The 17,222-nt window shown below is 47.7% G+C and overlaps 1 protein-coding gene across 1 annotated transcript; it reads right to left on the bottom strand.

The window, feature by feature from the left end:
- Positions 1–112: 112 nt before the first annotated feature.
- Positions 113–4,911, bottom strand: LOC124648340. The gene is made up of 6 exons (XM_047188123.1): positions 4,755–4,911; positions 4,588–4,673; positions 2,386–4,143; positions 2,134–2,254; positions 1,217–1,927; positions 113–435 (listed from the first exon to the last, which is right to left on the bottom strand). The coding sequence occupies exons 1-6, from the start codon at positions 4,909–4,911 to the stop codon at positions 113–115; spliced, it is 3,156 nt and encodes a 1,051-aa protein (XP_047044079.1).
- Positions 4,912–17,222: the final 12,311 nt, after the last annotated feature.

The following is a 17,222-nucleotide window of genomic DNA, read 5'->3' as shown; positions in this document are numbered from 1 at the left end:
TTTGAAACGTCGCAGGAGAGCTGCGGTATTCATTAGAAGAAGACTCGAGTTACAAGGAACCGAAAACAAAAGCAAAACAAAAAGGCAGCGCTAAGGCGCTGGGATTAAACCCTCACTCTCGCGCTACGGTAAGCCGGCCCGTGGCCAGCGCCCAGATGGATAGCTCGTCGGCGACCTCAGCTACGACAAGAGAGACCGGCCTATCCTTGCTATCGAAAATACGTCGGTTCCTCTCCTTCCAAAGCACCCAAAGCACCAACAGCAGGACAGATTTTGTGCGCTTGCGATCGCGCGGAGATGCCGCGGTGGTAGTGGAAGCGATCCACTCGAGCGTGGTCGAGGGCACGTCCCAGGTGGGCGGAGAGAGGGCGGGGAGGCGATGAGCGTCCGCCACAGCAGCCCAGACCCGCCGCGCCCAAATCATATGGTCAATACCTGGATATGGTATAAATCGCTAGGGAAGTTGCTATAGATGGGCTAGGTTTGCAGCGTGTTGTGGCCGAGAAGGGCTTTGGCACTCGGCATGGCTGTTGTGCGCTGAGCAGTGCACCCGAAGTGTCATCATCAGGTACTCCGACAGGAAGCTCCGCTTGAAAGAAGTAGAACTGTAGAAGGAAGCTCTCCTGCTTGAAAGAACCGAGGCAGGCTGCTCCGCTTCGAGGCCGTCTGACTGCAGATCTGCGTCACCCTACACTCCGGCCACTACACGTCTACACCCTGCCCCACCCCGCTCCGCCGGCCACCCATGCTCTCCATTTGTCGCGATGAGCCGCCGCCCTGGCGGTTGCTTCGGTGATCCACACGCCATCGTCGACTGGAAATCACAATCAGAGCATCGCATCCTCTCTGGCCGCTAGTGCGCATGCCTCCGCTTCCATCCCCCGTACCGGGGATCACGGGCCTTGTTTCTCGATCGGCGTCGGCATCTGTCGCCGTGCCGCAGCAGCGCCCACGCTCACATCTCTTCCTGGTCGGCGACGTCTTGCCGTCGGCAACAATTAATTTGAAGTGTATCAAATGATGCGCCGAGATTCTGTATCAAATGATCCTACACTGGGATCTTGGCCGGCACCCCACGAACGCTGGCTTCGCAAAGCGTCACAGCGACGGGCCAGGCAAAAAGAGCCTTTTCACCACACAACACACAAGAACCCCAGTCAAGAGTCAACCCATATACCACTACCACGAACAAACAGAGTTACAAGTTAGTTTACACCCGCTCTCAGCATGTCTAGCCCGATCTCGTGCACCAGCTCCTGCACCAGGTCCCGCTCGATCTGGGCGCTTACCCGAAAGGCCTCGTGCAGGGAGCCCAGACCAGTCACGATCGCCAGCTCAACATCGCCGGCGGCCATGTCATCCAGGGCCTGCCCCGCCATGGCGCCGCACCTCGCGACCTCCTTCCTCACCTCGTCGGCCAGCCGCTCCTCGGTGCTGACCATGGCGAGCTTCGCGAACGACCTGTAGCCTGAGTCGCAGAGCCGGGCGCACATCGAGTCCAGGCACTCCATGACCAAGTCAGACGCGAGGTTCCGCAGCGGGTTGGATGCGGCGGCCTTGTGGCCAGGGTTGTTCTTTGTCAAGGTGGCAAGAACAGACTCAGATGTCCTGAGAAGGAAAGCCTTGGAATGTGCCCTTGGTCTTCGCAGATCGGGTGAGCAGAAGTTTGCTAGCAGCACGTCGGCGGTGGATGTGAGCTCTCCAGCGCGCACCAGCAGCTTGCTGTCCTGGACTACCGGTGCATGCCGGTGGGCACCATGATGGCCGGGACTAGGCTTGCTGTCCTGGACTGCCGGTGCATGCCGATGGGAACCATGATGGACGGAATCAGGCTCGGCACACCTGGAATTTCTCTCTGCAGTCGCATCTCTTGCGCTAACCGGTGGTGTAGAGGTCTCCAGGAGGCGTCTCTCTTCGGGTTGAACATCTGTCGGCAATGGTCGAGTAGATGAAGGAGTTAGCATGCAGGTCAAAACTGTGCAAATAGGTCAGCTATTAGTATTATACATTTTAGATCATTGCTATGCTGCACAGAAGGCTGAGATACCCCACAGGTTTAGGAGTTTCTTCGCATGAATTTTGCAAACTGTACAAACCAAGGGCATAAAGAAAGTAACAGGAAGATTTTGTTACCTGAAGTGTAGTTTGGACTCCCAGAGGTGCAGTTCTCATCTGCATATGCAGATCGGAGAATTCCTCGTTGTCTGTTGCCTCCAGGTATATATCGAGATGGATTACTAGCTTTCCCAGTTACCTGCAGAAGGTAGCGACCAAGGAGTTTTCGTCAGATAAACATAATATGTAATCATTGATGGTATAATGATTTACAGGAACCATCTCTGTAATGTACCATGGTTAAAGACAGGCATGAGAAAATTTACTAACCTCATGATTTTTATGTGTTTCACGCAACTCCATGGGACTAGGGAGCTCTCCAAAGCCATGCATCAGATTATCTAGCTCCCGTAGAAATTCATCGCATGACGACTTCTCTAGGACAGGAAAACCACTAGCCTTTTCAGCCAAAAAGGTTGCTCTGCCACCAGGAATATATATGTTCTTCCACTCATCTCGGTTAGAGCAAACTGAATCTGCAGTCTCCATACTTGATGTGGCTTGTATTTTTTTCCTGGAAACCAAGTCCCTTTCTGAAGAAATATGGCTGTCCCTATGGGAATTTCTTTTAGGACAAGCTCCATTTGGAGGTCCCAGAACAGCACTACCTTTCCCTCTAGTATTTTCATTCAGCAGAGAAGGAGGGATGGCCTTCATTGGTGAACTGAAAGTGAAAGAAACAATGTCGGAGTCGTTAAACCTAGAAGCATTTCGTTGCTCTGGCTGTCTCAACAAGTCATTCTTAACATAGTTTGCACTTGCAGTCTTTGGCTTCTCGCTAACCAACCCTGCGCCTTTGGCAATTATCATATCTTTCTCCATACCTTTTGGTGATGCAGTCCTTAGCTTGGGTTTGTTAGAGCTATCACTACGCAGGCCATTGGTTCGTTGACCTTTTGTGCTCAGGTTCTTGTGCTGTACACTACCATGAGACATGCGAATTTCATCCATTACTTTACCTTTGGACCTCAAAGATGAGCTGCTATTCATACTTTTGTTTAAAGCAACAAAATCCTTCGCTGTGCTTGCCACATGTTGCTCCCCTGTTCTATGTTTCTGCTTTTGAATTGTAGGTTGTGTACTTTCTGTTCTAGAAGCTATAGGCAATGCGTTCTGCTTCAGGTTGTTCTGCTTGAGAGGGCTAAAAGCAACATTTCCCATGGATACATTCCTCGGCTGAACTTTTGTGACGTCTTGATATGTATCAGCGGTAGCTCTGAAGATCATCTCATCGCTATCCTTAAATATAGCCTTCTCGGTGGAGCTGCTAACAGGCAAGACCTTACTGTTTCCTTCAGGTTGCACTTCCCATGACGAATTCTGGTTTGGTCTCCTAGAAGCAGCAGCAGCAGCAATCTTCTTGCCATTCTCTTCAGACCACTGCCCAGAAGTAGAATTGTGCAGAGAGGTACCTCCTACGTTGCGAGCACCTGACATTGGTGCACCAGCTTCATGCATATCTCTTGGGAAGTGATCAGGCAAACTATGTACAGTAGCAGCCCTCGCCGTGCCATCACCATTGCACGGATACTCCAAGCGTGCGTGTCGACGAGCCTGGTGGCGATTCCTGGACTGCAGACCAGGTTCCAGAACCCTGGCCGCTGCTTCAATCAGCCGAGCTTTGTTCCTGCTTGAAATTGATCTCGGGCTCTTAAGAGGTGAAGCTACCTTGTGATTGTGGTGCCTCCCTGACCATAATGTCTGTGAATCTGCATTGAATTGGGTGGCATGTTGATGCCGTTCATCCATGAGCCCTGGTTTCTGTTGCTTCTGATGCGAGGTGTCCCTGCTCCCAGAGCTACCAGGCAAATCTTGGTAGCATTCATTCAGGTGATCGCGGGCCTTGGTGGAGTCCATGTCACTGGATGACCTTTCATGGCTGGTAGATGGCATTGAGCTGAGACCCATCAGCCGGGCTACCACACCCGGGGTGCGCATTTTACTGCCATCGCTGGCTTGGCTTGGCGGTGGCGAGCGACTGGTGCCATGTCCTTCACTTCTGCTCCTTGCATAGTCCGCAGAATCAAGCTGAAGGAAAAAGCATTGATGAATTAGCATATACGGAGTTAAAAAGCAGATATGAAAAAAGAGACAGATGAAAAGTAAAAAAAAAAAGGAGCAAGAAAAAGGTACAAAATGCTGGGGTACTAAAATAATAATTGGAGATCTTGGGCACGCAGGTACAGATGAAAAGGGATAACTTTGTTGTAGGATCTCTTAAGAAAGAAATCAGGATGTACAGTCAATATATTTAAAGTGAGATATTGGGCGCTCTGTTCTTTGTAAGAGAACACCAACAAAGATCTTGTCTAACCAGAAGCAATGACAACAAGGGGAAAAGGAGAAGGAAAATGCAAAGCCCAGAAGAAAAAACTTGGCTTGAGGTTCATCAGAACTGCTGGTTAGGGGAGAGCAAAATTTTACTCAGAACCAAAATAACTGCTGAAGGGGAACATGAAAGGTATAGCATACCAGGAGAGGTCTCTTCTTGGCCGCCGGCGTCTTCTCCCCGCCGCCTGGTGGTCTCCCGCTCCCAGGCGACAACTTCTGTGCGCGTGCTGAAACGGCACACTCGAGTCAATGAAAAAAAATCAAGATACGCAGAGAATCAAAATAATGCAGCTTCTCCGCAGTCTCACCTGGGGCGAGCAGCTTGGTCTTGCTGGAGGAGGAGGAGAAGAGCTTCCTCTTGGCGAGCATCTGGAACAGCGCCGCCACGCACGACGGCTTCTGCCGCTCGGTGATCGCCAGGCCGCCGCCGGCGTTCGCTGCCGAGGAGGAGCCTCCGTTCTTCATGTCTCCTCCACGCCCAGGAGAAGAAGGAACAGAGAAATTCAAACTCGATTCTTCCCGAAATCTATTTATCACAGCAGGACCTCTTCGCTCCTCTTGAATCTTGAATGCTTCTCCCTCACAAAAAACTCAGAATAAATGCAGGAAACTTGAACCACAGCCGCTCCGGTATTAATTGCCACATCTAGTTCTTCGTGACTTGCCGAATCTTGATGGTATCAGCCATGAGGGACAAAATGCTAGAGAACAAAAGGAGATTCGCACTGCTCAAGACATGACCGATTGGTCCTTGAAATTCCTCTCTTTCTACTCAAGAACTGGCCATGGATAAGCAGCAGCCAAAGACCCGACCTGCAGCTCAAAAAAAAAAAGACCCGACCTGGCTGTTCTTGACTTCTTGTCACCTCTGAATTCTTGTGAAACAAAATGCGAAGAGATCCAGAGCAAGATGGCAGATGAGCCAAGGCTCAAGTGTTGGAGTTGGGAGATTGGGGGAGGGGAGGGGCCCTAGAGATGAAAAGAGAGGGGCTTTTGTGGGGGGAGGAAGAAAAAGGCTCTCTTTTACTTGTCACTGAGGAAGCGACGTCTCAAGAGCTGCTTTTCTTTTTGTTTAGTCTGCGAGTTCTTCTGTGATGTGTTGCTACACATGTGTAGCCGCGTCAGAGGAGAAGCTTTCTCTGATGACCTCTCCTTTTTTGTTTGCTTCCCAGGCCAGTCTGGCTATGACTATAGTACTTGTATATTTTATATGGTTTTGTTGCGAGTTTGGACTGGTCTGATGCTAACTAATTACACACCTTGGACTGGTCAAATTCAAATTAGTATCTGATATCCATTGATTTTCTTTCGCAAAAAAAATCTGATATCCATTGATTTTCAGCGTTGGCAAAAAATCAATCCTTGACATGCAAGTAAGGTGAAATTTTCTTTTCATGCGAGGTGACTGAAGATGAGCAGTAGAATCTAAGTAAGTAAAAAGGGGAACGTACTTTGCTTGTGTATAGGTGACATAGCGGTAGTAATTGGAACAACAGACAGATGGTAACATTCTACTTAACACGCCATTAACACGGGCTTAAAAGTGTCTGTGATACACACTTGCTTCAGACAGATACATAGCCTGGTGTCGGTGTAAGGAGTAGCTACCTTTGGTTGGCTGTGAATCTGTGATGATGATGAGTAGGGTCAAAGTGAAGGGAAGGTAGTTGCATATGGACAGCTCATGAAACTAAACTGGAAAGTGCCATTTACTGCCCACCAAGAGAGCACTACCAGTTTCATAAAAAAAAACACTACCACTTGGGGAGTGGTATTTTCTTCTTCGGTCAACTCGTCTCAGGAAGTTTGAAACGGATGGTGCTGCCTGCTCTCCACAAATGACAAGAATTTCAAAAATATTTAAACCAAAAAATACACCATTCAGATGCAACTGGCGTGTTATTTTTAGATGGGCGATTATTTTAAGATGATGTCGTTAGACTTTGGAGCGTCGTTTGCACAGGACAACAGAGAAGAAGGGGACTGGGATTTATTTTATTTTGCCAAGAGACGTCTAGTCTTGTGTCTTGAGTTCTGATCCCACCTGATAAACTAAATCAAATATGCTAGCTAGCGTACAAACGAACAAGGTCACTAGGTCAAATGCAAACATTTGTGGCGGTATTTTAAGCATGTTTGTATGCAGACATTCCACAGTACAATGTTGACTAGGAGAAGGAACTAGAGGCGATTTTAATAGTGGTAGGGATTAGCGTTTGAACTGCCACCCAAGCGGAAGGAACCAGATGCCAGTGAGATCGCACTCCAATTGATCTTTTTTTTTGCGAGGAAACCACAGACTGGATTAAAGCTCAGAAATTACAGAAAGGAACAACACAAAGATGAAAAATACAGAACAATCCTTCTGCAACTCAGATGTCACCGGCGACGGAGCAGGACGTGCCGATGGCGCGCCGCCGCTGCATCTCCACACACGCCTTGGATTGGAAGATGTCCTCCTGCGCACGGGAAGTCGTTGGGCCTCGAACTCCGGAGAGCCTCCACCCTCCTCTGGCAGCAACACCTCCGAGCCCAACACCAGTAGCTTCAAGCTTCACACCTGGATGCGCCGCCTCGCAATCCAGAGGAGGAAGAGACGCATGGCGCCCGACCGCTCCGAGGAGCCTCGAACACCGGCAAGGAGGTCGCTCGACGGCCAAGCTCCACAGAGCCTCGCCGCCAGAGAGGAAAACGACCACCTCAAAACACCATGTCGGCCGCGCAACCACCTCCACCACGCCGCCAACCGGTGACCTTCGCGACCCTAGACTATGTACACGACGGGATCCGGTGTTTCCCCATCGTCCCGCTGCCGGACCGGCCGCCGGACGGTGGGGAAACGACCGAATCGCCGCCGGCGAGCTGGCTCGGGAAGAGGGGTTCAGAAAATCGCCTTCACTGTAGCGGGGAAGGGATAAGGACCAAGGCTCCTGCACTCCAATTGATCAACAACATTTTTTTTGTTTTGAAACGGAGATCAACAACATTTTTCTTTAATAACTAAAAATGAAGTGCATCAATTTGATTAACCATACAAAAATGTATAGATCAAGGATTTTCATAAGTTTCACCAAAAACTGTCTGACTTTCCCCCCTTTTTTCAGAAACGGTACCTGATCGATCAGGTGGAGAAGAAGAAATCCTGGCCTCGCCAAGAGCAGAGCTACAGTTTGGAAAACATAAACAGAAGAAGTGTCACAATTATGATCATCCGGACCAGCAGGGCTCGCCTGCAGCCACACTATTTTTCGAGAACGGAAATCACGGCTTTGTCAGAAGCAATCCTACAGTTTCGAAAACCAAAAACAGGACCAGTCGTTTGCGACACTATGCTCGTACGGAGCCGCAGATCTCTTGCGGGCCCACCTGCAGCCACACACATGTACATGGATAAACTTGTCCCGCCTCTGTTCCCGACCTGGCCTTCCGTCGTGGAAAATGGAAAATGTTGAAAACAAGCCATCTATTTGTATATAAAAACTAAATCGAACCCTCAATTTCTAGTTTCAGAAGTTGGCATTATGAGCCTGCTTATCCTGGTCTATTTTAGACCCTAGACCAGTTTGGCGCACCACGAGTAATACAATCCATGGAGTTGTTTAACAAATTAGGGCACCACGTCCGAAATAGTGGCATACTCAGAAGAGGGGGAGCAGCAGCTCGCGATGGGCTGGGGCACGCATTGACCCAAGGGATGTGGACGCCATAGAGGACACGATGCCCACACGGGAGGTGGTCGCATCGGTGGCCACGGTGCTACTTAACGTGTGCGTGCTCCATGTTGGAGCGTGCCTAACCTTTGCGTCCCTGAACCCTGGTTGCTTGCTCCTGGAGATAATTGCATATTGCTACCACAATTGAGGCTAGGGCTTCAAAAAACTACCACTTTTCCGGTTAGTTGCAAAAAACTACCACTTTTGCGTCTAATTGCTTCAGAAAACTACCAATTGTGTGTAACACTCGGTTTGGTCCAATTTAATCATGTTTCTGACAGAGATGGCCCACCATTTGATCAAGTGTTTCTATCTGACTGACATGGTGGGCCATCTCTGTCGAAAACTTGATCAAATGGGCCAAACCGATTGTTACACAGACCTTGTAGTTTTCTGAAACCATTAAACGCAAAGGTGGTAGTTTTTTGCAGTTGACCTGAAAAGTGGTAGTTTTCTGAAGCCCTAGCCGCAATTGTGGTAGCAATATGCAATTTTCTCCTTGCTCCTGTTATTGTCTGCCGACGCCGCTTAGGTTGAGAAGGCTGACACGCACATGCTGACAAAGGATTAACTTGTCAATGCCTACAGATTGTAGACTAGGGTTTTGCTAGAAGTAGAGGGCAAGTAGATCTCGAAGGTTTAGGCGAAAAGTACTCGGCGATTATGAAAACTAGGGTTATGTTGACAGTAGATTCGATCCCTTTCTTTGTCCCTCGACTCCCCTTATATAGGAGGTGGAGCCGAGGGTTTCGTATTGTACAAGTTACGAGTTCGGGACGGTTTCTAACTCATCCCGCCAGATTACAAATAACACTTCCTATTACAACTCTATGTTTTCTTAATATATCTTGGGCTCCCGAATCTTCTTATTCTTCGGATGATGGGCCTTCAGTAAATCCCGGGTACCATCTATGGCAGGCCCATTTGGGATGCCTATGTCAGTAGCCCCCGAGATTTTGCTTGAATCGTAGAGTCAAGGAAAATCTCGACTGTTTATTCGAGAGCTTTCATTTATACTTCTTCACATAAAATTCTATATTGCACAGGGATAATGGTAGTTGGGGCTAGTTCGTCTGACGGATCAGGTACTAGTTAACTGCTCTAGTGGCAATCCGCAAAAACCTACTTCAAGATCACGTCCCTGGACATGATCTCGGGATACTGGTGTAAACTTCGACGGGTGCCGCTTAAGGTCTTACCATTCCGTCGAGTCCCGGTCAAATTTATCGGGTACCTAACGCGTCCGTTAGGATTTTTCTTCGTATCCGTTGATACGGATAAAAGTAGCAGAGCGCGAGTCTTTGGCGATGCCACGCCCGGCGGAACGGATCCGGGGTCTTACCTTCGCATTTTGCGGCATTCGGAAATTGATCGCTACTTTGGCGTTACGAGAATATATTGTCGAGTGCTTTTCGCCTTTGGAATAGCACATTTTATCGAGTCATATTTGATGACTTATTTTGTCTTCCCGATGGGAGTATATGTAGAGTTAATTATAACTCGAAATATACTCTCTTGCTTTTCTATCTTTCTTTCTTTTCCTTTGTAAATTTCATCGGGCACGCGAACAGCGTTCCCGATGGGAGTAGCCCCCGAGGCTATAGCCAAGAACTTGTGCTTGGTTATAGGCTCAACATTTTATTCCACCTTGTCACTATATTTATAGTCCTTCTCGACATTTTTATAACAATCGGGTGCGCGACCAGCGCTCCCGATGGGAGTAGCCCCCGAGGCTATGAAAAAATGCTTGCATTTGATCATAGGCTCTCGCCATTTCTATATTGTCATACTCGAAGTTTTCTATTTTTCCGAAGTAGCCCCCGAGCGTTTGGGCAAAAACTTGTATTTGACCAAAGGCTCCCAAAGTAATCAAATGATTTGTCCTGTCGCCATTCTCTTTGTAGTTTGCTTGTCGACATATTTTCCCTTGTCAAATTCTCTTCATCTTTATCAAAAACCGGGATTTTTCTGCCTTGTGGGTCCATTGTTCACACCACGTTGACACGTCGTGCGAGTGGGGGACACACGTCCTCCGCTTTTCCTGGCGCACGTTCTGCAACCTCGTCAATGTTGAAATACTAATTTGCCCTTGTTGACACGTGGTAATCATCTCCTGCATTCTTTCTTCATCCAACGGTTCCGTCGCTTCACCGCACCTCTATATAAGATCCCCTTCTTCTTCCTCGAGCACTTCCGCTCGCGCCGTCCTCTGCTCTCCTCTGCAAAATCTCCCCTTGCGCTCCACTGCTGCAAAAGCTCTTCTCTTCGCAGCTGCTCGCCATTGCCATTGTTGATGCCACCGCGTCGCTTAACCAGGCACAACACTCCTGATTCTTCCATGGCCGCCGCGGATCTAGGAACTGCGGAGTGGGAAAGGTCCAAGGTCACAAACCAAGACCTGAATCTCTTGAAGAAACTGGGAATCACCGCAAAACCCAAAGCGGTTTGCTTCCCCAGCGAAGAAAGCTACCCAGCCCCTCCAATGGGATACCGGGTAAGTTTTGTCGACCATCTCATTCGTGGTTTATCCACCCCCATCCATCCTTTTCTCCGTGGACTACTCTTTGTCTACGGTCTCCCGCTTCACCACCTCACGCCAAACTCAATCCTCCACATTTCTATTTTCATCACGCTTTGTGAAGCCTTCCTTGGCGTCTCACCCAATTGGGCGCTTTGGAAGCGCATTTTCTTCTGTCGCCGCAATGGCTCTCCCAATGTCGCCTATAATATAGGCGGCGTTGTTATCTCTATTCGTTCCACTGCTGATTACTTCGACGTCAAGCTCCCTGACTCTGTTCAAGGTTGGCGCAAGAGGTGGCTATACATTCGGGAAGAAAACCATGGATGCGCAGAGGACAAAATCCCTCCGTTCGATGGTGCCGAGAAAATTCTTCGTCGCCGTTCCTGGGATGCAGAGGCTACCGAGGAAGAAAGAACTTCGGCGAAGCCACGATGACTCGCATCCATGAGTTGCAAAATACTCGCGGCAAAGAATTGTCAGGTATCCAGATTATAGTGTATTTCCTTAAGAGTAGAATTCAGCCTCTTCAAGCTCGCAAATTCCCTCTCTGGAAATATACTGGCGACGAAGACGTGGATCGGCTGTCGGTGGATTTGGAAGTCAAGGACACTGGAGAGGCTTGTCCGAAAAATCACCTCCCTCGGCAAAAAGATTCCATCCCTTCTTCTTGTCGCGTGAAACCATACGGTGCCACCCATGCACTTCCTAAGGTAAACATTGTCGTGCAATTTCTTACGCCTTGCTTTTTGCATTGTTTGCTCCTTTACGATATCCTTCCCTCTTTTTATACAGAACCACCCAAATCTTGTTTCACTTCCTCCTCTTCCCGAAGGTGGGGAAGTCGAAGAAAGGGCCGTTATCTCTAATGATAACCAAGAGGCTTCTTCTTTTGTGAATGAACCCATGGATTCTCAAAAGTCGCGGGATCTGCTGAAAAAGATGCTTGCCTACGAAGACACTACATCGGCCCAATCTCCTCCTCCTGCTTGTTTCTCCAAAGAATAAAAGGAAAAGAGATAGTGTCGAAGATTCCGGGACTTCTAAACCCGAAGAAGCTGCTCCTTTACCGCAAAAGGCAGCTTATGACCCATATCTTGCGAGTATCATCAGCTCGTAAGTTCCCTGTCTTTTGTATTTTCCTATTCGAAATTTTTTTTTTTTGCTTGCCTTATTCTTTACGCTGCTGCCCTTTTTCAATAGTGATGATGACGAAGAAACGCCAGCTTTGGACGTGGCTGCTCGAACAAGTACGTCACGTACCCTAGTTATCTCGGAACCACGAGTTGAGGGGGAAGAGTCCTCGCCTCCTCAACAAAACATCGGCGGCTCTACTCCTCCGTCGAGCCCCCGAGCCTCTTCACCGAAAAGAGCAAGGACGGAGATTGTCTCGGAGCCTACTCTCCAATTGAGTAGCTCTTCTAGCTCTCTCATGGAAGATGTAAGTTCTTTACTTTTTTTTTTTTTTTTTTGTCGGTGTCTATGTTTTCTCTGTTTGCTTCTGTGTATCAACATATTTTTCTCATACCCCCATTTTCTCTTTGTCTTCTTTTTTTGGTTAACAGCCTGTGATCAAGGATCTTCTTCGCATCGGTACCCAATTTGTTGGGTACCGTGAATATGCGAATAAAGTCTGAAGGTAATGCTCTGCTCCTTCTTTTGCCTTTGTTCTTTTGTTCCTTCTTTGTTGTCGAGATTTGTAACTATATTTATCTTCCATTGTAGAAAAACTGGCGGAAGCCAATGAACGTGCCAATACACTTGCTCAGCAATTAGAGCAAAGTGAAAAGGCTCGCAAAAAGGCTGAGTCAAATGCTATTGATGCGCGAGCGAGAGGCTAATAAAGCCAAGGCTGATGCTTGCTGGTGTCGAAGATCTCAGAAAGAGGCTGCACACTGCTGAAACTTCCCTGAGCGATCAGATAGCTGCCCAATCTGCTCGCGAGGAGGCGATCCTGAAACGTTTAACGACGCAAAGTCGCCGCTTCGTAGGTAAGTACCACTTCATTATCTTTTGTAATTCTTTCTCGCACTCTTTTGTTTGCTCAATAAATTTCTTTTTTGACAGCTAGAACAGCTCAAAAGTTTCAACTTGATGAACCCGCCAATGATTCTCTTCTTGACGCCCTTTCGCTCCTCGAAGTTCATGGATCAGAGGCACGCGAAGGCATTGATCAGGCTAAAGCAGGGTTGTCGCGGCTTTTTCCTTATTTCTTCCCCAAGAAAGAGGAACCCGCAACTTTCCTTGACCTCGCCAAGTGCTTCAATCCATCAGAAGATCTTGGGCTAAGGGTGCGTCATGAGAATATGAAGGTTGCCGTGGAAAACACTGTCGCCTTGGTTGCTGATAGCCAGCAGTCTATTGACTGGACGAAAGTTGGCGACACTGATCAGATAGAGCAGTCAAGGTGGAGGTCTTTGATCAAGGCAGCTAAGCCCAACACGAGGAAAATCCTGGCTTATATCGGGATCAAGCCAACCTCAACTCCTAGCTCATCAAAGCCGGAGGTCTAGTTGAATGCCCGTGCTTTTTCCTTTTTAGTACCTCTCTTGCTTTTGTCTTTGTCGCCGTAGTGTTTTTGGCGAGAGCTGCTTCGATATGCCTCTAGGAGGTCCTTCTTTTGTAATAGACATGTATATATTTATGAAGATGAATGGAAATCTATCTTTGCTCAATGTTTGATGTCGAATTTTTTTTTATTTTTCGAGTTGATTTTCGACAACTATACGCCGGTTCCGGTCCTTCGAAGTGTTTCCTTCGTCCTTGTCGAAGAAATCCTCTGTCCCCGTAAATCTTGTTGATGATTCTGCGAGTAAGGATCCGGCAAATGAGTTGAAAGAACTTCGAGTAGAACTCCGATCCGTGAAGAAACAATCGCTTATGCTTATGGAGCAATCCCGAGATTCTTCGAAAGGGAAAAAATTGCGCTTGAACAAGCTCAAGCGCCATCGCTGAAAAGGACTCTGCTGTTCTTTGAAGCTGCTGAAGCTACGTCTCGAGAAAATTCTATGCTTCAGCTGCTGATAGATTCTAGCTTGGATATGGCGGGTATGTTTCATTATCTTTGTCGTGCTTCTGATGCTTATCTCCTTACTTCCCACTGACTTGTTTCAAGAAACAATAGGTGCTTTTTTGGATGCTTGCTGTGAGGATGAACGTGTCGAGGCTCGTTCCAATGTTCTTCTTCGGCTTGCGCGTGAACATGGTTCGACTTTTTGGGGCACGCCTGAACGGACCCGCCAAATCGTCAGATTTCAAGATCGCGCGCTTCAGGTTCGCGAGTATCTTGACTTCTGTACAAGGACTTTGTCTCTGGTATATGGTACCATGTTTCCTCGCAATAAGATGCCAGAGACCCTTCCTGCATTGATGGATAAATTTCGAGATGCTCCTCGCATCCATGGCTTTGTACGAGCCCAACTAGCTGCCGGCGCAAGGTTTGCGATGATAATGATAAAAATTTGCTACCCGAAGTTAGATGTGGGGCAAATTGTTCCAAAGTGCTTGGAGAAGATGTCGAAGAGAAAAAGAAACTTCGGCAAATATGATGACATTGTTACTCCTGTTGCCGAAGACATGATGGATGAACTTCTTCGGATGGATTCCGAATTCTTCGTGAAGGGTAGCTACGCTGAGCATAGCACTCGTGCTTGTAAATAATGAGCGCTTAACCATAGACAATATATTGGGAAATCCTTGAAGACGAACTTATTCCGAAATTTGTATCCTGTATAGACGAGCTATATTGTAAAGTCATTGTGTTTTATTTTTATCGCCAAGCCCCCGGGCGTTTTGATTGCAATATCTTTTGTTTATTATCCTGCGAGGTTATCCCAAGGCAAGATAATATATATTGTGTACTATTTTGTGCGGGTGCAAGCCCCCGAGCATTTTGTTGATCACTATTTTGTCTATTTCTCTTTTTGTCTTGGCGAGGTATCTTTACCAAGGCAGGACGCTTCTTTTGCGTTTGTCGACGCTGTGTTTATATATATATATTGTATCATGTAGGGGAGAACCCCTGATCTTGTCGGGAAGAAGGTGTATAATTCCACTATCTTTATTATATTGCAGCACCGCGAGTCCGCCTCATTAAAAACCTTCTCCGGCCCCACTCGGTGCCCCGAAAAAGGAAAAGAGTGCGTCTGAAAACTCGCGGGCGTTTCAGTGCATTGTAGCTTTACAAAGGAGGACTATATTTCGACATCTAGGCGTAGAAACGCCTGAGCTGTGCTACGTTCCAGGGATTTGGCTCGTCAATCCCTGTCTTCTTGTCTTTGATTACGTATGCTCCTCCTTCTATTACTTACGTGACGATGTATGGACCTAGCCACGGTGACTCGAGTTTTTCATGGCTTTTTTGATTGAGTCGTAAAACCAGGTCCCCAACTTGGAAAGATCTTGGCCGCAATCGTCGGCTGTGGTAGTTTTTCGAGTCCTGTCGATATTTGGCGACTCGTGACAGTACTTCGTCTCGAGCTTCATCGAGTGCGTCGACATCATCCTCCAAAGCTATTCTCGAAGTTTCTTCGTCATATTCTGCGACTCGTGGAGAATCGTGCTCTATTTCTATCGGCAAGACTGCTTCAGCTCCGTGGACCAAAAAGAACGGCGTTTCCTGCGTTGCTGTATTTGGCGTTGTTCGGATACTCCACAAAACACTTGGTAGCTCCTCTGGCCAAGTATGCCTAGCTTTTTCCAAAGGTCCTAGCGAGGCGCTTCTTGATGCCGTTGCAGATGATGCCATTGGCCTTCTCGACTTGGCCATTGGTCTGTGGATGTGCGACAGATGCAAAACTTAGTTTTATGCCCACCTCTGCACAATATGCCTTGAACTCCTTGGAAGTAAAGTTACTGCCATTATCTGTGACGATGCTGTGAGGTACTCCAAAGCGAAAGACAATGCTTTTTACAAACTTTATTGCGGATGTTGCATCTGGTGAATTTATTGGCTTTGCCTCTATCCACTTTGTAAATTTGTCGACAGCCACTAGCAGATACTCGTATCCTCCTGGCGAAGCTTTGTGCAATTTACCCACCATATCGAGACCCCATTGAGCAAAGGGCCAAGATAGTGGGATTGGCATAAGTTCCGCTGCTGGTGAGTGAGGTCTTGCCGCAAATCTTTGACACGCGTCGCAAGTGCGCACTATTTCCTTCGCATCCTCGATTGCTCTGTGAGCCAATAAAATCCTGCTCTGAAAACCTTAGCCGCGATAGCTCTGCTACTCGCGTGGTGCCCACATATTCCTTCATGCACGTCCTTTAGGATGATCCTTCCTTCTTCGGGTGTAACACACCGTTGTAGCACACCCGAGATGCTGCCGTTTGTATAGCTCTCCTTTTACCACGGTAAAGGCTTTTGATCGCCTAATTATTCGCCTTGCTTCGACTTGGATCGTCGGGTATGGTTTTCCTTAGGATATATGATATATAAGCTTGCATCCATGGAATTTGCACCATCATGACTAGCTCTTGCTCTTCTTCTTCTTCGTTGTGTCTTTGGCGATACTCGAGGGTTTCTCTTTTTTCTCCTTCTTTGTTTTTGCTTGGCTTTGTTGATCTCTCGCTAATCTCTTCCCAGAACACACCTGGAGGAATCGCGAGGCATTGTGACCCGATGTTTGCAAGAACGTCGGCTTCATCGTTGCTCATCCTGCTGATGTGGTTTACCTCACAACCATCGAATAACTTCTCCAGCTCATTGTATACCTCTTTGTATGCTATCATACTTTCATTGACTGCATCGCATTGATTCATGACTTGTTGTGCTACCAACTGTGAGTCGCCGAAAATTTTCAGTCGGGTTGCACCGCAAGCTTTCGCCATCTTCATCCCGTGTATGAGAGCTTCATATTCTGCTTCATTGTTAGATGCGTTTGGGAACGTCATCCGCAGAACATACTTCAACTTGTCGCCTTCGGGTGATACTAATATCACGCTCTGCTCCGAGCACCTTCCAATCTTTTGGACCCGTCGAAGTTCATGGTCCAAGTTCTCGATAGATCTGGGGGTCCCGTGTTTTGCAGCTCCATCCACTCTGCAATGAAATCCGGTAAGACCTGCGATTTTATTGCTTTTCTTTTTCATACGTGATGTCCCGAGGGGAAAGTTCTATTCCCCAAAGGGAGACACGACCCGTAGCTTCTGGGTTGTTTAGTATATTTGATAAGGGAGCCTCGTTGACCACTATTATCGGGTGTGCCGAAAAATAGTGTCGCAATTTTCTTGCTGTCGTAAATACTCCATATGCTAGCTTTTGATATTGCGGGTATCGCTGTTTTGACGGCGACAGTACTTGCCGATGAAATATACTTGGCCTTTGAACTCCATGAAGCTTGCCTTCTTCTTCCCTTTCGACTACTAGGGCCGTGCTAACCACCCGAGGCGTAGGCTGCAATATACAAGAGGAGAGGTTCTTTCTCTTTTGGCGCCACCAGTATCGGTGGTGTCGAGATTGCTCGCTTGAGATTCTCGAAAGCTCGTCACGCCTCCTCGTTCCATTGAAATTTTTCCCCTTGTTTGATCAATGCATAGAACGGCAG

This window comes from Lolium rigidum, chromosome 4 (assembly GCF_022539505.1).
Source record: "Lolium rigidum isolate FL_2022 chromosome 4, APGP_CSIRO_Lrig_0.1, whole genome shotgun sequence".
Classification (NCBI taxonomy): Eukaryota; Viridiplantae; Streptophyta; class Magnoliopsida; order Poales; family Poaceae; genus Lolium; species Lolium rigidum.
Note: the sequence above shows the minus strand (reverse complement) of the source record. Positions and strands in the feature narration are given on the sequence as shown.

What these genes read in the sequence shown, in the direction of transcription:
- LOC124648340 (XM_047188123.1), bottom strand. Translation starts at nt 4,911, where the DNA reads ATGAAGAACGGAGGCTCCTCCTCGGCAGCGAACGCCGGCGGCGGCCTG. An exon ending in GACCAAGCTGCTCGCCCCAG is followed by an intron (nt 4,674 to 4,754) that starts GTGAGACTGCGG and finishes GTGCCGTTTCAG; the next exon opens with CACGCGCACAGAAGTTGTCG. An exon ending in AAACACATAAAAATCATGAG is followed by an intron (nt 2,255 to 2,385) that starts GTTAGTAAATTT and finishes TACCTTCTGCAG; the next exon opens with GTAACTGGGAAAGCTAGTAA.